Here is a 24,455-nt window from a genome sequence, read left to right as displayed (position 1 = left end):
GCCGCCAAACACTATCCTCGCATCGCCAGCCTGCAAGGAGCCAGCAGACCTGCAGTCCCTCCACCCAAAGAAACCAGGGGCTCCCATCCTCACCGTGCTCTGCTGTGTCCCGGCCATACGTGGGCTTAGGGTGGTATATGCTGCACTTCCAAAAAGAGCAACGTGGGCTTAGGGTGGTATATGCTGCACTTCCGAAAAGAGCAAGGTGCTTTTTGGGGATCCCCTGAGCCAGGAGTCAGGGACTGTGCCTGCAAGAAGCACTGCACCCGAGGCAGCGTGTGCTTCACATCCCATGGTGAGAGGGAAGAGGAGACCTGGGAATGCCAGCCCAAGGTCACCACATGTGCAGAGCCATCCAGCCTGTTTGTGTGCATTGGCCTTCGAACATGCACTCTGCGGTGCGGAGCTCAACAAAAGCTTTTTAGGTTGTGCTTTGCCTGTCATGACAACAGGAGCAAATGAAGCAGCTTTGAACAGCACTATGAAAGCAGTGAGATAGATGTAAATATTAGCTGATACGCCATACTGAAAATGACCTGTCTTTTATGTCCTCTCACTGTTCTGGTAGAAGCCTACCAGAATGCAGGACACATGTTTTCCAGCTCAATAGCAGGTATCCAGCTGGAGAAATGTGTTTCCTTGAATTATGGCCATATGCTATATGTCCCACTTCAACATATCATATCATGTTCCATCTCCATAGAATTTGACACTGCATAAAACAATCTGCTTTGAATTTGCCTGTGTATACTTCCTCACACAATCCCAACCCTGCTGCTAGAATACGGGCGAATCTACATGCCCTGGAGTTTCTGGTGAAACTTATGCCACAAGCAGAAAAGACCAGAACCAAATAAGAAAAGAAGAGAAGGCATCATTAGGCTTTACCAACTAAAACGAATTCCACCACTGCCCGGATGAACCTGTCCTGGTGGTTGCCAAAAGCGGGCAGAGTAGACCCCAGAGCTAGAAATTTAAGTAGACACATTAGGAGTATCAAGCTGTAAAAAGCATGATATGTATAAGTACGTTTGTTCAGCCTTCTCTGAGCTACTTTAGCTCTTTCAAATTTTGTAACAATGCAATACTTAAAAGACAGTCGGGGTAGATGTCCTCGCAAATTCTAGTACCTAGCAACATGGAAAAAATCAGAAAATGTTCATGTATTGTGAAGGTAGTCAGTTGCACAGACAACCATTATGACTAGTCAACAGGGCCAAGAGAAAATTCCACATATAGAAATGGTTTTGTTATTTTTTGAGAAAATTTCAACGTTTTCAAATTGTTTGGCACACTTCTAATGGCCCTAGGGTGATCTCATCTGCTTTACTCCCTCTCAGGGCTCTCTCTACCTCCCAAAGACGGCCATTCTTCCTTAGGAAGAAATGTAAAGCCAGAAACACTCAAGAAATCCTTAAATGATGAACAATTCTTCTTCAATTCCTCTCTCTCTCCCCAAACCTTTCAGCCAGACTTGCTGTAGCTGTTTTATGTTCGACGGCTCTGCTGCCTGTTTTGTCAGTGATGAATTCGTTTGCACTGTCTCCCAGCAGACCCGTCTTTGGCAGAGGTACATCCTAGGTTAAATAGGTTTGTGGAACTCTGGTCTACAAGAATAAAAAGAAACAGCAATTGAATGATAGATAGGAGGGGCAGTATAACATCAGCACTGTGAATGAAAATAGTCTGCTTATGGGGCTTGGTGTTAGATGTTGGCAAAGAGGAACAGGGGGATGTTTCATAGAATTCCAGTTCTGGGTGACATTAGTAATTTATTTCACTTTAAAATAGCAGAACAAAGCAAGGAACATTTGGGAGCCTGTGACATGCTCGATACTGATCTTATTCGGTAGCGAAACATACTGATGATATATGAATTGGCTGATTAGCAAGATTCAGTTCACTGCTGTTTAGAGGGACTGACACAGACACATTCAAGAACTGGTTCCTCTCAAGTCTGCAGGATTTCTAGTATGTGATGGACCAGAGCTTTCTGTACGCGTTTACTTGGCCAGTCACAATAAGGTCCAAATCTCCTCTGTAGAGTTCATCACTTGAACCAATATGAATAGTAAATGACAAACGGAACAACAGAAATGCCCAGGTAACACACTTGAGGACACAAAACAGTCTCTGAAAAGTGAGTCAGCTGCAGTACATGAACAGTGTAGGGTGCACAATACCCACTGGAAAGTTGAGATAACTGGGGGTTTTCTGAGGAAGTTAGGGTTTGTTTGTTTTTTTTTTTTTTTTGTCTCATTTGAACATATCAGCATCAAAAACAGCTTGAATCTGGTAAACTCACGTAAGCCCATCAAAATAGCATTGTTGTCATGCCATCAACCATTGTTTGTTTTATGATAGCAGCAAGAGACTCTTACCAAGTATAGGACTCCGCTGGAGTAGGACTGAACAAAAGGTCTTATTCTCAAGCATTCAGCTAGCTGTACTGAACAGAATGCCTTATATAAAGTTATGGGAGACTTTTATCCCACTCTGCTCAGGACTAATGACATCTCTGCAGGAGTACTGTCCGGTTTAGGTGCCACAATAGGCATCGCAATAAATCCCCTTATTCCCACTTCAAGAGGAAAATTTAGGCCTATGTTTCTCAAGGGAATTAATTGCAGAGGAGTACATAAGAGAATTTTTACAAGTGCCATGGCATCTAAATCTCCTTGGTCTCAGGCAGTTAACAATGAAATGACCTTACGAGCTGCGATGCTGTAGAAAGTGCTCTGTGCACTGCGGTCCTGGGAGCCGCACTGCTCTCCCTCTTCTGATGGACCAAGCAAGGCCCATCCTGGTAGTCATTTCTCAAAATACTTCTCGGAGCACAGAGAGAGAGAAGCCAAAGAACGTCTGGTTTGCGGACTCTAACACAGATGTGAGCTGCCCAGTCTTACATATATCTCTGTCATGCCCGATATACTTAATCACCAGGCAGTGTTATTCAGTCTGTCATCAGCAGACCACCAATGGCCCAGAAGACATCAGAAAACTCTCTGTAAGAGCATTTTCTCTAAAACCAGGCACAGAACTTTATTTAAGCCCTCATCAGTCCAAAGCACTGCAGAATATTTACCATATCTTACATATAGCGGCCTAGTTATTATCTCCTGGAATAGGGTGACATTGTTTTGTTAACTCACACACAGATTTTATTCCACTGTTAAGGCCAGGTTCTCTCCTGCAGAAGCATTATCTAGCTAAATTCTCCATTGTGCATCTTATGCATAAGATTATCCCTCCTGAAGTGTAATATTTTGCACTTGTTCCTATTACATTTCCTTGTACTTATGCCAAACCACCTCTTTAACATAGAAAGATAATTTGGAACTCCCTCTTCCTAAGTGCTTGAGTTTCACTTCACCTTTATCAAAGAAGAAAACTAGATGAGCTGGATATGATTTGTTCTGTATAAATTCATGTTGGATATCTTTATTAGGTTATTATTCTGCACTTGCTATTATACCAAGCGTTTAATTTTTTTCAGTATTTTCCAAAGTATTTGAGGAAAGTTGGCTGATGCATAACTTCTGGGTACCTCATCATTCTTCTATGTGTCCTAAAGATAATTCTTAGTATTTCAAAAATGGCTGCGCTTATTTCTTTAATTATGCCAGAGTAAATGTCATCGGGGCTTCCTGCTTTGAATATTTTATTCAAATATTCTTGCACCTTTTTTTCCTGATCTGGTGTGGCTTTCAGTTCTTTTGCTAGCTCTAATTGTGTTCGGCCTCTGACACCAGGTATCTCTTACTTGCAAAGAATGAGGTGCTCCACACTTTGCTCTGTGCCATTTGTCCTGTGTTCTCCATTCCTGTGAAGTGATAATCCTTTTTTTTCTTTTCTTCTTATTCCTATTTCTGGTGCCTTTAATATTCTTTAGAGTTTAGCCTTTCTCTTATCCTAGCACAGTGTCTTTCTTCACTTTCTGTAAGTTGCCTCCTTGCTTTCAGATGACCAGTTGGCTCCCGACTCAGTCTCCCTCATTTCTTACCATGCTCTCGTCCTTCCCAGCACAAAGGCTTCCCATGGGGCCTTTAACACAGGGCGTTTTTCCAACCTGCCTTTCAGCTCCTTTCTCCTTCCAGTTCTTCCCTGTAGACCCTTCTCTATCAATTCCCTGAAATTGTGGAAACCTGCTTTATAGGAATCGTTTGCTGTTGCTCTCCTCCTCTCAATCCTTTTCCACAGACATATGAGCTCAAATTGCCTTCTAGCAAGTTGCTCTTTATTAGTCATATCTATCATAGCCTTATCTGGCCATGTCTCCTGTAACTGCCTCCACTGTTTGAAACAAAAAGTTGTCCCAACACATTCCAAAAACTTGAGAAACTGTCTGTGTTCTGCTATTTTTTTCTTCCAGCAAATATCTGGTTAGATAAAGTCCTCGATTACCACTACCTCGTATCCTCTGGACACTCCCAGTAGTTGCTCAAAAAATGTTACATCGACCTCCTCCTCCTCCTCATTAAGTAATCTTTAGGAGCGCTTTACAGTTCCTCTCCATTTTATCTTCAACAAGTCTGTCCCTCCCCTCTTTCTGGCCTTACACACATTCCTAATATACCAGATAATACTCTTCCCTTTTTTTTCTGCCTGTCCTTCCTACACAAATTATATTCTCTCTGCTAATATTCAAGTGCTGCAATTTATTCCACTGAGTCTGTGTGATGCTGATTAAACTGTAGCCTTTGTTGTGTCCCAGGACTTCTAGTTCTTCCTGTTTATTCTCCATACTCTTAGCATTAGTGTAAAGACATCTCAGATGTTTGGCAGTTTGCCCTTATGTTATCCCTTTTGTTCTTCTATGGCCCTCCTGCAATTTCCCACTTCCACTGTAGAAATGAGTTGTCAACCGGACAACCAATTTTCTTTTCCACCTGAGCTCTTTCTTAGCCACCCAGTTCAAAGCTCTCATTGTTAGATTGGCATGTTGGTATCCTAGGATTCTTCTCGTTTACTCTACCCTAGCATTCTCCTAAGTATTAAGTGCACTAAAATGCTTACATTCAGAAAATTAACCGTCTTCCACAGATTAAACAATGGTCTGCAGGATGAAAATTCTCTTAAAAGTCTTTAAAAAAAAGGGGGAGGGCGGAAAGCTAGGAGCAGGAAAAGTCCCCGCTCTGCTTTTAGACTTCTCAGTTCCAGGAAAACAGTTGACTGCATACTTAGCTAAAACCAACGCTAGTTTTGTGACAGACTGAGGCGGCCAAAATGCCAACACATGGCCAAATATAGCATCCCATATGCTGCTCCAGGCTGATGCAGTGCAAAGCTAGCTCAGGTTAAAACACTGGGAGTCCCCCTTTTAACTCCCAGCAATGCAATGTGCTAAATAATAATGCATATTAACTAATATTGATTGGACAGAGTGGTACTTTTTACGGCTGTAGCTGTCAAGAAATAGGCAGACAATGAGCACAGTAGTGGTACTATGTTGACTCTCCTCCCTCACAATAATGAACAGCTGGAACATCCACAGTTCACAACCAGTCTGACATTGTAAAGAAACAAGAACAAATATTTGGAAATCTAATCGTATAATATAGCTGAATGCCGACAAGAGGACCCCACTCTGAAGCAGTATACTGCTTTATAGAGCATGGGCCTCTATACAGCAGAACAAATTATATGCTATTGAAATCCACTCTTTTACTGCCTGGACTCTGAATGATTGACAAGTATAAATTTCAGTCATTTGACTTCCCCAAGGCTTTAGATGAGCTTTTGACGTAAAGATTAAGAGATTATAAAGAAATATGTTTTATATAATATGATAAACCCTGTCCCCCAGCTAATATTTGAGGTACTTCTGGTCTCACATCTGTGCAGAAATAAACATGCTTATTTTACACGTTTCAGTAAACTGACGTCTCATCCACATGGAAATAGCAAGGAGGAAGACTGAACATATTGTTCACTGGGGGGTGTTCCACTGTTTTTCCACACAAAGCATTTGCAAATTATGAGAGCCCCTCATAGGTCAATGTAAGAGGGCGTTTGGAGTCTAAAAAGGAGGAGCAGCACTTACAAAGGAAGGGCTCAAGTCCTATTCTATTTTTTCATGCAGATACTCTCCATTTAATTGTTCTGTTGCATACCTGTATTTCAAGGAAATGTCAGTGGTTTCCTTGTGTTTGAGCAACACAGTCAGTGAGAATGATGAATTGCGAAACGTTTGCCGATGCATATCACACAATCGGACAGACCGACTTCAGCTGTCTTTTATGTGCTGGTATCTACTCCCACTGCTTAATAGATTCTGCTCCCTCTTCTGGCCAGCAACATAATAAAAGAAATCATTTCCCCTTTTTGAATATGATTTTGAGCATGGGGAGTTGAGAAATGGAAAAGAAAATTCGTATTACTTTGGCAGGACAGAGAGATCTGAGCTACACTTCCACTGAATTGCCATATTTGGATTGCTCTGTAGCAAAGGCTTTCAGCATTTGTGGTAAAAGCTGAAAAAATAATCACTGATATTTTTTATTCAGTTCACTGGTGAGCACTTGGAGGGAGGGCAGGAGAGAGGGAGAGAGGAAGGGAGATGCAAGGAAGGAAAGACAATCTATCAGCTTTGCTGTATCTTTACACATCTCCTTTTCAAAATTGTGCGGCTCCTTCTTAGTTTTGTACAAAAGAATACTGCAGAACTAAAAAAGGAAATGAAGAGAGATTCCATCTTTAGGAATAGTAGACTTGCCAAAATAGGCTTAGATAATGTTATATTAACTATAGCATCCAAAAGACAGGCTCAAAAAGGCCAGCGCTTCCTCTCTTCTAATAGTAAAATCCAAAAGATTTGTCTCCAGAATAGATACTCCAGATTCTGACCATTTTTGTGCCTTTTCAGGTCCTCTCCCTTCCCTGGAGGTCAACAAGCACAGCCACTTGGGACAAAGGGCTTTCAAACCTTTTCTGGGCGTCAAAGATGTTCCCCAAAAAACAGCTAATGTGGGAGAAGGTACAAATAGCTCTGCAGAATACATCCAAGACAGCAAAATCTTCCCTGCTGCTGCTTTGAGGGCCTCCTCTAAGGAGAGATTGCGCAGACCTCTCAGAGGTGTTTTCTTTCTGACAGAACTCCCCAATACAGTTTCTGAGTGTATCAGAAAAGACAGCGCAGTGACAATACAGCTTGCTAGTAAGCATGCGATGTAAGGGCTTGTAATAGAAGCAGTCTTGTTTTTATACTAAAAGGAATTTGCATTCAAACATACAACGCATTATTTTAGCTGAAGCATTGTTTATACATCTGATGCTTCATTTGCTCACTGGACAGTGAAATTAAGAGACGATTCATTCAGCCTTTGAATGCTTTGCTACTTGTGAACTTTATAAAATTTCAGTTTTTTTACATCATGGTCATTTCCAGTTTATGGCGTCTTATCTGTCTCAATTGCCTTTCGTTGATAGGGTGCATTCCAGCTTGTTGGGGTGTAGATTTTTCCATTGCTTTTGGAATAAGAGTGGAGGCTCGATTCACAGTGGAACCCTGCACAGAAAACCAGTTAGGTCGGAGCAGCGATCAACGGTCACAACAGCCAGCATGCCGCTAGCTGCAAACAAAAAGTGAACTGCGCTTTGAAACGAAAGCCCTTTTTAAAGCAGTTATTTCCAAACTTACTTTTAGTCACAAACTTGAAACGCTATTAAATGCTAAGCAGAAGTAGTCCTCTGGAAGTTGTACGTAAACTAAGGCTGGACTCTTGTAGTGGTCTCTCAGCTGCCGGTATTCAAACTCCCAGGCTCAACTCTGGAATCCTTTGTTCAAGCCCGAGTCCAAGGGAGTGCACGTTTGCCAGAGAAAAACGTGTGAGATCAGATCTTGTGATCTGGTAAAAATTCCACTTGCCATGAAAAGAACCTTGTTTTCAAACACATTCCACAGTTCCTACAAGGTGAGCGGTCCTTTCAGCTCTCGTGCATTTGAGATGATCCTTTCTCTTAAGAGACTCCGGCTAAGAGCCCCCACACCGCCTGCACTCGCAGTGCGCCGGGGCCTCTGCACACTTTGGTATGAGAGAGGACTGCAATTCCACTCTTAGTGAAACAGCTACTCATTGAATAGTTCTTCATTATCTAAGAGATAACCAGGAAATATTTAATAAATATATTACCCATTGCATCAAAAATAAATATTATTTATAAAACATTCATTATCTTTTGCTCGTCATCGTAATACAGTGTATATAAATGTGCCCGGTACAGATGATATTTACAAATGCTTGCCTGATGTTTTTTCCACTTAATGCATTCCCCCAGTACATTAACATAAATCACTGCATAAAATGCATAAAATCATAATGCAACTGCTTGCATATTTATGTCACCAGCACATACCAAAGAAGAAACTAAAAATCTTATGCGCATATAAAAAGTCTTCGGATAGGAAGAATGGCTTTAGGTAAGTCTTAAAGTGGCACCTACTCCAACTTAGCTCGACAGCATTTGACAACTGGAGCCAATGTTTACTTGAGAACTCATAATTACTTAGTCAAATAATAGAACATATAAAAGCAAGATGACTTTTTGAAAAAAAAAGTTTAATAATACAGTAATAGTTGTAGTATCGTCCAGTAAAGGTGTACTGTAAAAATGTTCTGAATATTAATTTACCTCAGATAACTTTAGAGTTGTAAATACTTGCATTATAGTGAGGTAGACAGTAAAAAGGGGGTTTTTTTTCCTCCGTTATTAGCACAGAATTTAAATCTTGTAATAATATTTTAAGACAACGATAATGTTAAGTAAGAATGAAATATTTGATTAATGCTTAATTCTGTACAACTCAAATATAAACTTTAAAAAATATTAGAAATTATAACATTTTGAGTGCATATAATGTTTTGTACATTAAAAAAGAAATGCATGTTGTTCATCTCCATTTTGCACTTTTCAGTCTGTTTAAATAAACAAATATTTACAACTTTTATATGAACAACAGTGCATCCAAAGCAAAATGTGCATTTTAAATTATTGCTTCTGGTCGAGTCTTTTTATTATCATTTTATATTATTATTCTCTTCTCTCTCTCTCTCTCTATCTCTCTCTCTCTCTCTCTCTCTCTATCTCTCTTTTTCACCAGTTTGTAGCTCTGCAAAACCAGATAAGCTAACAATTCTAGAAATCAGTGGGGGAAAGCCTGAAAATACAAACATCATAGTTACATTAAGAAAGGGCTAGGCATGCTTCGAAGTGCACTTTCTTCAGGTGAAGCCATAGCTGAGACCACAGGTGGGAAAGAAACAGAAATTTTACATAAATGCCTTTTCCAGCACGACGTTGGCATATAATACTGCTGCAGGTTGACAGAGGTACCTGGCTGGAGCTTCCTAGCGAACCTGTTGATTACATTGCTGCGCTCTTCGAGGACTCCAAGGAGTTTCCTTTCCCATTCACCCCCGGCCGTGCTTTCTGCAACACTTCGCTCTTTTCACAGTTTTTCATTACTGTCTTAAAATATAACCTAACTGGTAATTACAATCTCCAACAATTCTTTTTTTTTTTTTTCTTTTCTCTCTCTTTTTTTTTCTCCTTTGAGGGAGGGGGGAGTGGCCGTAGGCTATTTCTGGCCGGTAATCTTGCAGGAATGTGAAAGAGAGAGGGCAGAAATGAAACAGCCCTTTTCGGAGAAACTTCAGAGCCAGGGGTCCGTCTGCTCCCGCTCCCTCCCCCGGCCGTTCCTGTGGCTCGGCGAGTTGCCGCCCCGTCGGCAGGAGGGACAGATCGCCAGATAAACCCGGCCCAGGGGCTGCGTGCGGGGCCTCCCCGCCCCGCTCGCTCCCTCCTCCCCCAGCGAGGCCCCTGCCGCCGCAGGTGCGCGCCTCGGCCCCGCGCCCGTCCCTCACCGCAGCGCCGGGGCCGCTCGCTCGCTGCCACCGCCCGCGGGCCCGGCCCGGCCGCGGAGGGTGGGCGGGAGGCGGCGGCCCCCACGTGCGGGCCGGCCCGGCCGCCTCGGCCCCGCGCTGCCGCCCGCCCCGTCGGGCGGCGCCGCCGGGGGCGCCGGGCCGCGGCCGGCGGGCGCCGCTTTCCTCGCCCCGACGACGCTGGCCGGCGGGCGGCCCAGATCCGCCGCCGCGGAGCAGCTCGGCCGCAGGGAGCCCGGCTCCCGCCGGGGGCCGCCCGCTACCTGCAGCCGCAGGACTCCACCACCATGTCCTCGTACTGCTTGTACACCACGTTGTTGCCCGCGTCGATGTAGAGGATGCTGATGGGCGTCAGCTTGGTGGGCACGCAGCAGCTGGGCGGCGTGGAGCCGGGGTCCATGGAGTTCATGAGGGTCTGGATGATGGCGTGGTTCGTGGGCTCCAGGTGGGAGCGCAGCGGGAAGTCACAGACGCCCTCGCAGTGGTAGGCCTCGTACTCGAGGGGGGCGATAATCCAGTCGTCCCAGCCCAGCTCCTTGAAGTTGACGTGCAGCGGCTTCTTGCTGCAGCGCAGGCGGGACTTCTTGCCGTGCCGCTTGCCGTGGCGGCTGGCGAAGGCGGTGCGCCGCTGCCGCCGCGCCGAGAGGCGCAGGGCGGCGGGCGGCGGCGGCGGCGGGCCCAGCTCGGCCCGCAGCTCCCCCAGCAGGCTGCCGCGCCGCGACCGGCTGAAGACCACGAGCAGCGCCCGCTCCTGCGGCGCCCGCACCCGCCGCCCGAAGCCCAGGCTCCGCAGGTCCAGCCAGCGCTGCGCGCCCGCCGAGGCGCGCAGCTCCAGGCACAGCCGCTTCCAGGGCCGCTGCCCCCGCAGGCCCTGCCGCACGTCGAAGACCTCCCAGCCGGCGGCCGGGGCCGCCCGCAGGTCCAGGGTGCGGGAGTCCAGCGGCCGCGGCGAGAGGCAAGGGAAGAGCTGCATGTGCGAGAGGGCGGCGGGCGGCGGCGGGCGGCCGCCGGGGGCCCGGCGGAAGAGCCGCAGCTCGGCCCCCACCAGCTCCTCTTTGTCTGAGAGGGTCGATACATCAAACAAATACTTCTGTCTCCTTAAAGGAGTGGGCGAGAGATCGTCTGCGAGATAAAAAATAATTACAGTCAGTTTCACTCAAGGGGATCTTCCGAGAGGTCTCCCGGGAGGGGAAGGGCGGGCAGCGCCGCGGGGTGCCAGGTAGGGCCGCTCCTGCCGCCCCCCGCGCCGGGGCGGCCCCGGCCCCGGCCCCAGCTCGGCCCCGGCCCCGGTGCCAGCCCCAGCCCCGGCCCGGCCCGGCCCGGCCCGGCCCGGCCCGGCCCGGCCCGGCAGTCCCCGCGGCTCCCTCCCAAGCGGGCGGGAGGGAAAGGAGGAGAGAAGGAGGGAGGAGAGGTATGGAAAGGCCCGCAGCCGCCCTAGGGGCAGGGCGCGGGAGCCCCCGCTCCGCGCACACCCGCGGCCCCGGTGCGGGACGGTAACGCGCCGGTGCTCGCGTTATATACACGCACATATATATTCTGCTCCAGGAGGAAAACCTGGACTTCTTTTTTGACACATTCGTGCACCAAGTGCAGCGCAGAAAGCAAACCAGATTCCCCTGAGCTGCTTTCCAATAAAATGTTTACAACCTGGCCAATACAAAAATTCCCAAAGCCCCTGGGTTTCCCCAGGAGCTAGTAAAGCTTGTGTATATTTCAATAGTAAAAGTGTCACTGGAGCCTCTGTTCCGCAGCCCCTCGCCGCTTTTCCAAGCTCAGCCTCCTCCAGAGGTAGAAACGGAGACTAAAGAAATACACAGCTCCCTGTTATTTATTGATTTCAAAGGTCATTGCTATTTCTAATCAGTGTATCTCACAACTTCAGGTCTCCCTGATAGGTCTGGGGGACCCCGCTTAGGGGCAGCAGGGACAGCTGGATGATTGATGCAAGCCAAGACCTTTCAGACATGCCAAAGCAATGTACAAATCAGTGCGGATTAACATACAGTTAATCAACACGGATTAGCATACTCGAAAGTCGCCCTGCGCCGCTGCCTGTTCCCAAAGACGCGACCACGGTGACCGAGCGTGGAGTTCAATGGGGACAGTGGGAATTGCTGGGGGAAGAGGGTGCCCGCCGCCCGCGGGGCAGGGCAGCGTGCAGCAGTGCCTGCGCGCCGGGCAGAGCCCTTGCCTCATCCTCCGCAGAGCCGGCCGGGCGCCCCTCCTCGCCCCCAGCCTGGCGCGCAGGGTCATCGGGGAGAGGGAGTTTAGGGTCGGACCCGATCCCCGTCCTTCTGCCGGCGTCGCTGCACCGCGCCTTCATCTCCGCCGTGACCGTGTGTCAGGGCAAGCGCTGCGTAAATAGGTCAGTTCCTTTAGGCATCCCCGGGAATTTGGACCGAGGCCTGGACAGTCCCAGCCCCCGCCTTCCACTTGAGATTCCGCCGTTTTCCCCCAGCCTGGCTGCGCCTTTCCCAGCGGAGATCACCCGGCGAGGAGCACCCCCGGGCTGCCTCCCCCCGCAGGCTGGGAAAGCCCTGCCTGCCGCGCACCCCGCGCCACCGAGTCTGCAAAAGCACCCTCCCCCCCAAAAAAAACAAAACAAAACAAAAACAACACCGGTAACAACAAAACAGGTGACCACAACAGCTGCTAAAACGATCCGCTGAAAAGAAAAGTGAAATCCGGCGGGAGCTGTCTACATTCACTGCAGGGACCCGAGCAGGATTTGGCCTTAGGGTTGCATGTTGGTTTGGGGGTGTATTTCCCCCTTCTCGCGGTTCGGCTTCTCCCGCGCTCGGGGATGTGCATTCCTCGAGCAAGAATGTGCCGGGTTCCAGCAGTGCCCTGCCTCCCCCCTCCTCCTCCTCCTCCTCCTCGCATTTCACTTTCACTGCGCCCCGCGCTGCGCTCAGCCGCAGAAGAGAGGGCATCTGAGACGGCGGAGACAGATCTCCTGGCCCCGGCAGAGCTCTGGAGGGCTTTCTGTCTCCCACCTTTCTCCGCTGGCTCCAGGGACCCTCGGGGGAACGAGAACAGCCTCTTCCCACCCCGGCTTTACGGTGTGAGCAGAGCCGGGCTTGGGCACAGCTCCTCTTTCGAGCTGTTCTTCTGCTGGGGCCGGGGGGGGAGGGGGGTGGTCCTTAGGCTTGGTTTCAAAGGGGATGCTCGTCCTGCTTGGTACTCCCCTTTAAGGATGGGGTGGAGGTCGGGGGGAGCTGTGCCTCCAGCCCCGTGGTGTCTCTCCGGAGCCAAACACGCATCCCCATCCTACAGCCACCCCCTAGCCCCCCCCTGCTGTCCCGGGACAAGGGGACGGGGAGGAGCGCGGCCGCCGGCTTTTCGGGGTGCGGGGGGCGGCAGCCGCTCTGCGCGGGGGCGCCCAGGTGGGAGCGCGGCGCCGTCGGGGGCGACTTCCAGGCACGGAGGGGAACGCGGAACGGCGGATCTCCCGGCGGGTCCCTGTCGCTGAAAGCGGCACGTCCGGGGTTATAAAGGGTCGGCAGATTCTTATTCGGCGGGGTAGCGGGGCAAGTCAGCCCCGATCCTGAGATTATCAGGGGCTTTTTGGAGGGTACATTTAAAACCTACTCTCAAACAACGTGTTCTGAACTTCCAGCTATGCGGAGTTTGAACGATTTTCATTCCCGCTCCGGCTGGCTCCGTGGTTCCGCGTCGTTTGGCACGCCACGCTGCGGGGCATGGTCGACAGCTAGAGAAATGTGCCCCTGGGTAAGCAGGTCGCAAAGCCAGGTTTAGGTAACACCGACCCTTCGGTCAAAAATTCCCAGCAACTCATACAATTCCTGTCACTCGCTCCTTTATCAAAAAGGGGCAGGGATCCCGGTTATTTCAAATAAGCAGCTTTGAATCCGATCAGATAAACACTATTTATTCACTCTTGTAACCTAATAATTGCAGATGAATACATAATCCTAAACTATTATTGGCTCGTTCCCAACGCAGTCAAGAGGGTGGGAAAAGCAGAGGAGGGACGGAGGAGAAAGAAGTAACTCTAAGGGATCCCGGACTCGGGGAGAGATGGATCTGGTTTTTGGAAGCCTTCTTCCAGCGAAGTTGCTGCTTTCCCACCACACAAAGGGAGCGGTAACAATGAACATGCGAGGACACCCTGGCTTTCTCTCTCCCTTTGTGTGAGGATCACACACGTCTTGGGACTTGTCGTCTTCTTCTTCTTCTTCTTCTTCTTCTTTTTTTTTTTTTTTCATTTAAACCAAAGAAGTGGCTAGGGTGAAATGCGTGGTTTCAAACAGCCAGTTCCAGATCCGCCTTTTTCTCAGGCCAGCTGAGGATGTTATTATTGTTATTGCTGTTACTGAAACATTTGCAGAGAGCAGCAAAGGCATCTCTCATCCAGCTGGGCAGGGGAGAGCCATATTGCAGAAAATGGACTGAAGGGATGTGTTTAGATTTGTATTGTTAATTTAGATGAATGTTAGTTACGTAATAAGTATTATTATTTCGACTCTCTATTGTTTATTTTTCAGGAGAAGATAAAATATTGGGGGCAGGGAGGGGGCAGAAGAGGGGAAAAGATCTAGCCGGAATTAAAGCATGTGTCCCTGGTGGGGGAGGAAAGCAACCACACGCAGATCTGCCCTTCCCATAGTGTCCTGGGAAACAGGCATGCCCTGGTGCTTTTTGGGGCGGTCATGCCGCCGGGGGGCTGCGCCGGGCTCCCGCCCGCCTCTTACGCGGGTTTCCTCCGCTTTGCGGTGGAGGCGGTTTTATCATCTCCAAGGTTAAATTCATTGCTGGATTGGGACGTTTCCTTTAACTCCGTGTGTGAATCACCTCCTGCTTCCCAGCCTCACTTTCTAACAGGCAGCCTGGGCTTCGAGGCAAGCCGGGGGTTAACGAAGGCTACACAAAGTTTCCCTTTTCATGGCAGATCAGGTACCGGGCTCCCAGCCAATTCATCAGGGCTCAGATCTTAACTTTACATCATTGCAAATTATACCCAAACCACATTCAAGAAGAATTTTCCCATTCCCAAATTCTCTTTCAAGCCATATTTAAACTCGCAAACCAAAAGCACATTTGCAGTTTAAAGACCCTTTGCAGACGCTCGCTCAACAATAATCTGGAAATTAAAACATATATCCCCCGTAATTGTGACAGGCTGCCCACACATTGTCTGCAGAGTCACAACGCTGACAGGTATTTCTTTCGGAGCATTACCCGAGCTGGGGAAACAAGAGGCTGCCTCTCCATGTGTGGTATTTCGCCGAGTCTGAATTCCACATCTTGGAGCGCCTGCCTCGCCGTGGTTTTTTATTACATCGGGTAATTAGATTTAAATGTTTCGTTCGCCTCGCTATCAAGTAACTGGGAAAGACCACACCTTCCTAGAACGAGCTCCTAATCCTGCCAAAATCTGAGCAAACTAATGGAGGGCTGTTTCCATTTTTTCCCCTGAGCGGGGAGGCACATGGCTGCAGTATACCTTTGATCACCGCTTTGCTGTATCTGCCCCGGCAACGCTGGCTTCGTTCTGCGGCGGCATCCTCGGCCACCCGCTCTCCTCGACAGCCGCTTCCTACCTCGTTTCGAAATCCCAGGAGCAAACTTCAGCCTCTGGTTGCAGCCGCCCAGCCGCCCACCGGTCACCGACCGGCCACGGCGCTGCCACCGCGGGCCGGTCCCGGCGCTTCGCCGGCGGCAGCGCCCGCGGGTATCCCGCGGGGCCGGGCGGCCCCGAGCCCTGGCAGCCCCTCTCCGCCGGCAACCGCCCCACAAGGGGTGCGGAGGCGGAGAGGGGCTTTCCTGGGGGGTTTCTACCTGCCGTGATAGACATTAACCGAGTCCCCGTCCCCATCCCCGTTTGCGACCGTTTCGCTACCCGAAATACTTCGATCGACGAGAAATCATGTTCTCCCAGACCTGCCGCCCCAAAACGTTATTCATGTTGCAAAAACTGCACTGAATGAGTTTCCAGCTCTCGGAGCTAAGGAAAGGAGAAAGAGGACGCTTTGGAGGATACTTCTGAGAGATAAATCTGGAAGCGCCGGGATGCATCAACACAGCATACAGATCTGACCACAACGAGCGAGGACTGAAACGACCCCTCCCGCTCAGAGACCAGATTTCGGGCACGCAAGGACTGCCAGCCCAGCCCGGAAGCGACAGAGCAGCGAGCGCAAAGAAACGAGCATTTCCCCGTTCAGCTTCTCTTCTCTTAAAGGACTGCGGAGAGAGGAGGAAGACGAGGAAGCGAGGCGCCCGGCAGCCCTGCCCAGCGCCGGGGTGCCGAGGCGGCAGCAGGCCGGCTGGGGCTGCCCCGGGTCCCCCCGGCCCGCTCGGCTCCCCGTGGCGGCCCGCTCGGCCGGCGCTGCGGCATCGCCCCGCGGGCGGCGGGAGAGAAACCCACCCGAAACGACGGGCAGGATCCTCCCGTCCCTCAAAATAAATGCAGCTTCCTAGCAAGCCTCGCCAACGGTTTTTTCTAGGTTAAAAAAAAAAAAAGTAGGATCGAGTCCGAAACGAGCCATCGGAATTGCTTGACACATTTTGAATGATCCCCTTCCCGCGAGCAGGAGCGGCTCCAGGGCTCCGCAGCGCCCCGCGGAGCGACCTGTGCCTCGGCGCGGCCGCGGGAGTTGCGTCTCCCACCGCAGAGGACAGGGCTTGCGCCCCCGGGGCGCGGCGGGGCTCTGCTTTCGCCTAGACCACCCTTCCCTTCCCTTTCACTTCTTTGCCCAGATCCCCGCGCCTCTGCTCGCAGAGCGCTCGCAAAAGAAACCAAACCAAACCAAATCAAACCAAACCAAGCCAAACAAAGACTCCTGTATGACAAAAGGAGGAGAAGAGTCGTCCGGCAACTGCTTTGGAAACGACCACGCCGAGCCTTCGGCACCCTCCATCCCCTCCTCTCCCTCCCTCGGCCCCTCTTAGCCCTCCGCTCAGTTCCCGCATCCTCAGCAGAGAGAGAGAAAAAACAAAAGAACAAAATCCCGCAGTGCGGAGCGCAGTCGCCTCCCCGACCCCTCTGCGTGCGCGGCGGCGGAGCCCCGCGGGGCACGGCGGCCCGATGGCGCTCCGGGACTCCGCGGGCGCGGAGGAGCGGCCGCCGCGCCGGGATACGCGCTCCTTACCCGGGCGCGCGGCTCGAGTTGGAGGCGGCTGCTCGCTGCCGCGCTCCGGCCGTCTGGTCTGCATTAGTGTTTTTATAAGGGGCTCAAACAAATCAAATACAAGGTCACCAAATAATTAACAGTTGTGAATTCCCTCCTTCCCCATTAAAATACTTCCCTGCTTATATTTCATTTTCCTTCTGCCAACGACAACACTGCCTGGGCAAAGGCGCTGCGCAGATTACACTATATTGCAGCTTTCGGTCCACCCAGAAACCCGCTGTTTTGCATAAACATGTTGCACTAGATGAACTTCAAGTGGGATTTATGCTCTTTTCTTCTGCCACATGAACAGCCGGGCCATTTCCAGCTTCTGCACATGGGATCTCCCCTTCCTCCTCCTGCTCCCTCTCTTCACTCCCTTCGTGCCCTAATGGGAATAGCGAAATAACGATCATCAGACCCCTGCCCATCTGAGTAAACTGCCTCTCAAGCGGAACACGAAGCTGCAGAAAGAAAAGTGTGGAGGGGGAAAGGAGACGATCTCGACCGATTTCAGTTTCCGTCCCTCATACGCAGAGCTTAACTTTTCGTATCTGGAACGACCTCCGCGGTAACGCAGATTCGCGAAGCTTTGCAGACACAAAAGGGAAATGTGAGCTCAAGCTACGGCAGCCTGCCCTTGTGGGTTTTGCTTCTCACGGGAGATCCCTTTGAAAATCGCGCTCCCTCACCCCGCGGTTATTTATTTTTTGTTTTCGGTTTGCTCCGAGCCGTGCCGCGTTTCTCGCCATTTGCGGGTTTGCTTGTTTACAGCTCCCTTCTGCAGCTCCCTCCCGCTCCCTTTTCTCCTGCCTGGCGGAGTCCTTGCAGTTCCTAATTGTCCTGCCTTACTGTGGAGCTCCAATGCTGGGGGTCCTGAGGCCAGCGAGAGCACCATCTGCGTTTTAATGAGTTACTTCATGTGCCAACAGTAATTTTCCTACATTCAGCTAGGTCCTGTCTGATCTTGCGACCGTAACAAGGGGGAGCGAGTGGGGGGCGGGAGGGGGTGGAGAAGGGGGACTCGCCAACCCTCTCCCCCCTTTCTGCACTCTTTTTGTAACGCTTTTCTGTCGCAGTGTGGCTTTGCTCGCTCTCAAACTAGCCTGAAAGCGATCTTATTAGCTTAGGGAGGAAAGAAAGAAACAACATGCGAAGAGGAGTAAATGGCTGGTGTCTGCACCGAGCTGCTCTTCCCGTCTCACCCTGGGACGGAGGTGCTGGCGGAGGGTTTGGGGTGCGACGTGCAGCCCTGCGGCTCGTCCTGCGGCTCTGCTCCGCCACTAACCCACCAGCGCCCCGCACATCATTGCCGAGCTTCGTTTTTAACAGCCCCTTTCCCGCGGCTAACTTCAGCTTGAAAACCTCTCAGGAACACGCACGCACACAAGCCCAAACCGTTCGGGAAGTGCATTTCTCGGTACGACCGAAAGCCGCTTTAATACTCCTCCCTCTGTTGTTATCCCCCGAAATCCTGCAATTAAGGATGCCATGCGAGCAGACAAGGTATGGCCACGGTCGTCTCCTCCTTAGGTAAAGAGCAGCCCATCTAATTGGGTCAATTTGGGCGGCTATATTGTCTGCGAATGAATTGACAGAAACTTCCCCCCTCCGCTTTCCCTGAGCAAAGACTGTTCATCATCAGCACAACTCCAGCTCGCCAATTAACTGGGCTAGGAGCCCACAGGGAGGTGGGCAGTAAAATAGCTACCACTTCAGAGGAACGGAAGTTCTCTTGAAGTTTTTGGTGATGTGCCATTGGCTGGTCCACTTCATTATGGGAGACTAGACAATATTTGATATGTTATGACATGAACACTCAATTAGATCACTGAGTTGAAATATTCCAATCAGTGGCTTGATGCTAAGCAACCCTCAGAAGGTCCAGCAGAAGGTCACAGCCTGTGACACATCAAATCAAAATCAATGGGGAAAAGTGAGGCTTTTTCTTAATCAAACCAGGACTCCTGTTCGCAAATCACTTCCCTCGGAGTAGAATCTCCCATGCAGCAAGATGAGCTAAATTTGTTAAATTAACTGTCTTTCTTCTGGTTATCAAGAATAAGATGATCTCGAATGCGGCTTTTTTCCCCTGCGGCTTGCAGAATTAGCACCCCATTTCCTCTCCTACGAGGAAAGGGAGTGGGGTCATTTTTACGGCTGAACTTTCGAAACCGTATTTCTAGAGAGCGAATTCCCCCCCCCCTTTTTTTTAAACAACGATGAAGAAAACATCCTTCGTAGGGCGAAGGCGGAAAGCAAATCTTCGTGCCCCCTCTCCCTCGCAAACGGCTGGGCGCTTCCGACCGGCGTGGGGGGGGGGGGGGCACAACCTTGCGCCCTTCCCCGCGCCCGCCGCGCTGCCGGCCCCGACGGCCGAACCGCGCCGCGGGGCAGCCCGAGCCCAGGCAGGCGCAGCGCCGGGGGTCGCGCCGGGGAGGGGGGCTGAGCTCGGCCCCGCGCCGCGTTTGGGGGCGCTGGGGCGGGGAGAGGGCTGCGCGCTCGGGGAGCGAGGTGGTGGAGCGGCTTCTCGCGTTTGGTTTGGTTTTGTGCGTGAGCAGCTCGGGGCAGCTGCGGAGGGGCTTTCTCAGCGCTGCGTTTTGCCCAGGAATCGGTGTGGCCCGGAGGAAGTGAGCGGGCTTTTCGGGGCTGGCAGCAGCTGCTGAGCCGGCGGCCGCGGCGGCTCGCTGTGCCTGCGCGGCCCGCCGCGGCAGGTAGCCGGGGAAGGCTCCCGGGAGAGGGCAGCGACGCAGGGGAGGGTCTTAAAACTAGGAAGAGGGGAGGAAAGAATGTACAACGCTCATTAAGAACCAGTTAATTAGTCTGTCATGAATGGCTACCAAGCCAGGATAATGTAAAAAGAGTTGGGGCTGGGAGGAGGTAAGAGGAGTTCTGTTTTTCTCTGGATCCCCAAGAAACCTCCGCCCGCTGCCCAGAATACAAGCTACAACACAAGGAGGAAAAGCAGATTAAGGGCCTGGCCGGGGCTGCACGTCGCGGAGGTGCCCCTGGAGGGGAGGCACGGCTGGGTCCCGGGTGGGCCGGTGCGGCCCGCCCCGTCGTACCTGCGCCTCTGCCTGCTCCGGGCTGGCCGCCCGGACACAGCCCCGCTGCCCCGGGGAGCGCAGAGCCGAGGGGCCGGAGGCGCTGACCTGCCGCCACTGCCCGCCGCCCGGGGATAGATGGGGGTTAATCTCTCCTCCTCAGTGCTTACCAGGCGCAGGATCCGGCCCCGAAGCAGACGGCGAGCAGAAGGCGCCTTGGCAGCCCCAGCGGAGCCGCGCTGCGAGCCGCTCTGCCCGCTCCGTCGGGGAAGCTCGGGGCCGGGAGTTACCTGTGTTTCAAGAGGCCTCTCCGCAAACCAACCCGGCGCTTCTTGAGCGAGCCCGAGCAACCGCTGCTTCCCAGCCCGAGCGCTCTGAGTCGCGGCTGGTGCTCTTCTAGGTAATCCTGGTAAAGCAACCCTACATTAGAGCAGCTTTAGGCAGCAAATGTTTGCCCTCGGTCAGTTTGAACTTTATATTTGCCTTACAGCTGAAGCGATAAGAGAGATCCTTTCTTTGGCAGACGGAAATAAACCAGAAGAGCAATTTTTCAAGGTTGCTTTTACACCCAAACTGCGCCCGCGCATCTAGGGGTTGTTTTTCACTATCCCTTGCGGATTCACAAACGAACACGCGTGTTTCTCTCGCACGCAGCATTTACGACCGCTGCAATCCGGGTTTACCGCTGCGGGCCAGTTTGCTTTAAAAAAATAAAGCAATCCACAGTTTACCAAAAGATCCACCTTTCTGTAACACCAAGGAGAAAAAAAAAATCGCTAAAGCGACACGCTGCCTGCCTCTCCAGCGCCCGGCTCCGCGGCAAGGCGGCTCGCAGCGGCGCGGCAGCGGAGCGCGGCGGCCAGGGGCCGCACGTCGGGGGTGGGGGCGGCCGTGTCCCGCCGAACTTACCTCGTCCCCGGTCTACAAAGCTAGTGATGGTGTTGGCGGACTTGGAGGACTGAAAAAAGCTAGCGTTGATGCCCAGTTTCTCCGCGATGGAGTAGGTCCTGAACAGAGACAGCATGTACTCGTGGGGCTCCGCCCGCGGGGGCGCCCGGCCCCCGGCGTGTCCCCCCTGCCGCGGGCGGCTCTCCCGGGGGGACCGCGGCACCCTGCGGCCCCGCCCGCCCTTGGAGGGGGCGGCGAGCTCCGCGGCGGCGGGGAGGGACGCCGGGCGGCAGCACGGTAAATCCCAGAGGAGGCTGGCGAGCAAGGCGGCGGAGAGCAGGGCCCGGCGCGCATTCATAGCGAGCGGCGGCGGGACGGCGGCGGCCCGACGTGCGGCTCCGGCGGCCCTCGGCGCGGCGGGGACTGCGCGGCGGCGCGGCGCGGCGCGGGGACTGCACCCGGGCGGGCCCGGCCCGGCGCCGCCCGCCCCGCCCCGCCGCGGCCCGGCCCGCCCCGTCGCGGCCCGCCCCCCCCGCGGGGCGGGCTGGGTGCCCCGCGCCGGCGGCGGCGGGCGCGGGGGGCGGAGGGGAGCGGGGATCCCAGTGGGGGGGGGGTCCGCAGCACGGGCATAGAGGCTGCCCAGGAAGGGCCTGCTGCGCCAAGGGGAGCTCCTCCGCAGTTGCGGGGCTTCGTCCGTGGAGAGGGAGGTCTCCTCTTGCCCTCTTCCCTGCAGGCTCCACAGGTGGGGAGGACATAAGTGGCACATGCCCCTGCCAGAGCCAGGGCAGGATGTTGCACGTCTCTGCAGCAGCTCTTGCCGTCATCCTTTGGTGCCGCTTCTCCTCAGCTACAACACGGCCAGCGCTTTGATCCTTCCAGGTGAAGTCTGTGCCTCTTGGGAAGGAGCTCTTCATATTTGCTTGGCTATGTGCTGGAGAACTTGGCACGAAGCGGGAGTTTCACAACCCCGAGAACTTGGCCCCAAGTGGAGGGTCTCCCAACAAGACACACTAGGGCCCAACGAGCAGCAGTCTTGAGGCAGTCCTCTGCGACTTGGGAAAGTGGAGAGGGAAAGTGCAGGAATGAAGACCCAGAGACTGTCCTCAATCTCTTAACGTCTGGGTGGCCACGAAGAGGGCCTTGTTCTGAGAGGAGCATAGTGCCAGATGGGGCCTGGGACAGAGCAGCACTGGGCAGGGATGAATAGGCAGCCCCAAAAAGAGAGAAGTGGGTCAGCCTGGAGCGGGCAAGAAAACCTCCTCCAAGCAGGGCACCAGATCCTGCTGTTCTGGTCGTGGCAGGAGAGAGACATGTAGAAGAAATAGGATTCACTCGGCCCTTCTTGGGTTTTGAGAGAGGTGCATCCCCCATTATAAGAGCTGCGTCAACTGTTCACATTATCACCTCCAGCTACATATGTAGGGTTTGCAGCCTTGGACAAAGTGTGGCAATGAGCTTGCATTATCCTATGCGTTCTGCTCCCTCTTTGCTTTTTCTTGACCTCCTTCTAGCTCTCCTGCCTAAATCATGTCACTGTTTCTGTTTGGTGCCCCTTTCTCACCATGTTCCACCCACCTCTGCTTCCCCGCACTGCTCTCCTCTGCCCTATGCCGAGCTTTCTCACTCTCCTCTCCTGATCTTTCCTTGCTTTCCTCCATCCTCCACTGCTTCCCACCCTATCTGCTATCTGCCCCTTCCCTACCAGTATGGGATTTTCCTCTCTTTGCAGTGAGACATGCTGCAGCCTGAGAGGTGTATGCACTTAACAGTTAAAGCTCAGTCTATAGTAAATAAAGGGAATTTGGCTTTCTCCCCAGGTTGAATCTGACATCTCTGACTGCGCTCTTCCATGAGCAGCTGTTCTTCATGGGCCATGCAGTCATACACTGGACTTTCTTGTCTTTTTCTTTCTGCTTCTCATTTTCCACCAAGACAGGGCAACTCATGCCTGGGCTTTTGGCACTACTCCCAGTGCGTCACACGCCTCAGTGAGATAAGGCAGAGTGAGCCAGGGCATATGGATCCGACATCTATGGCAGGAGGTCCCCGTTTGCCTGTGGGGAGCTCAGTCCCATCTTGCTCTCCAGCTCCTGGGAGAGATGCTAGGAGAGACAACGACCAGGAAGGAGATATTCAAAGCAAACATGAGGTTCAGGCTCCAAGTCACAGAGACTAGCTCTCCTTTAGGGAACAAAATAAGGCCAGGGCAGGGGCTCAAGCACTGTCCTGTGACCCTCCACACATTTCTTAGCTTGTTCCTTGTTGTGGTTTTGGCCCAGGCCAACTAGCACTTTCCCAGACTGTGCTCAGGCCTGTTTCAAGTTAGAGCTTGTGCCAGGGGCTGTTCCCAGCCGGCAGTTCGGATATGACCATGTGGATGTGAGACACATCATGTCACTTGGCCTGGAGAACACAGCCGTTGGCTCGACTGTTTTTCAGTAGAATAGATGTAGAGAGAGGATGATTTATGAAGAAAGAGGGCTACAAAAGAGTATCACTGACAGTGCAGGAATGAAGCAAATGTTCTGCAAAATCAGTTCCCGTGTTACTCCGTCCTGTCTTTTCTGCACTCCCCACCCCCCTTTTATTTATTACGCTTTCACTCCTCCTGCATATCCCCTGGCTTCCTATACTCCCTCTCGACCATTTCCCTTCCTTTTTATCAGGTTCTTTCTGCTGTGGGACCTTCACCCCTCCTCCTTTCCCTTCAGCTTCACTTTTCTGGTGCCTCACTTTTGTTACTTCTGCTCCTCTTTGCTGTTCCCATCCTTTCTGCTCTGTACTTAGCATTGGCTATTTTTCTTGCCATGACCCAGTTCCTTCCGGAGCCTTATCTTTACTTTTTTGTTTCCTTCTGCCCCTTCTGTGCCCTCTTCACTCTTTCCACGCTCCTGTCTGCTATCTCCAATCAGCTGTCCAGCTCCAATTTCTTCTCTGCCAACTTCTGCCCAACCCTAGTTCCCCAGGCTCTTTCTTTTCTATCGTGCTGCATTTCATTGTCCTATTTTCCTTCTCATATTGTTCCACTTTCCACATCCCCTCCTTGTGGTCCCCAGTGCTGCTGCTGTATCGCTGCCCTTTCCCACTCCCGCCCCGCTGGTTTCCAGGGTCCCCTCACTGTTCCTGGCTGTTCGCTCTCTCCTCCCTTTGTCTCTCCACTTCTCTCTTTGTTCTCAGCTTTTTCCTCCATTGGCCTCCTCTTCTCCCAAGGGAAGGTGGTTTCATACTAATGCAGAGCTGCAAGGGTCGAGTGGTCTCAAGAGCAAACTCCCTCATGTTGATTTCATTTCTACCTGCTGCTTTGGCACTTTTCATGCGTTCTCTAAAATTGATTTGGGCGGCTGCTTTCTGCCTTCATTCAAAGTCCTCTGCAGTCAACAGGAGTCTTTCCACTGACTCCCATGACCTTTCAGAGAGTGCTGAAGCTGTCTGATGTGCACACCCGCATGTTATTACCCACTGTTTTATCCCAGGACAGAACTGCACACCAGCATACACTGCTACTA

General features: G+C 51.9%; 1 protein-coding gene across 1 annotated transcript; it reads right to left on the bottom strand.

Moving 5' to 3' along the window:
* Positions 1-10,089: 10,089 nt before the first annotated feature.
* GDF6 (growth differentiation factor 6) lies at positions 10,090-21,307 on the bottom strand. Its single transcript, XM_068933840.1, has 2 exons — positions 20,971-21,307; positions 10,090-11,003 (listed from the first exon to the last, which is right to left on the bottom strand). The coding sequence occupies exons 1-2, from the start codon at positions 21,305-21,307 to the stop codon at positions 10,141-10,143; spliced, it is 1,200 nt and encodes a 399-aa protein (XP_068789941.1). The 3' UTR covers positions 10,090-10,140.
* Positions 21,308-24,455: the final 3,148 nt, after the last annotated feature.

The sequence above is a fragment of the Struthio camelus genome, chromosome 2, assembly GCF_040807025.1.
Source record: "Struthio camelus isolate bStrCam1 chromosome 2, bStrCam1.hap1, whole genome shotgun sequence".
Taxonomy (NCBI): Eukaryota; Metazoa; Chordata; class Aves; order Struthioniformes; family Struthionidae; genus Struthio; species Struthio camelus.
Note: the sequence above shows the minus strand (reverse complement) of the source record. Positions and strands in the feature narration are given on the sequence as shown.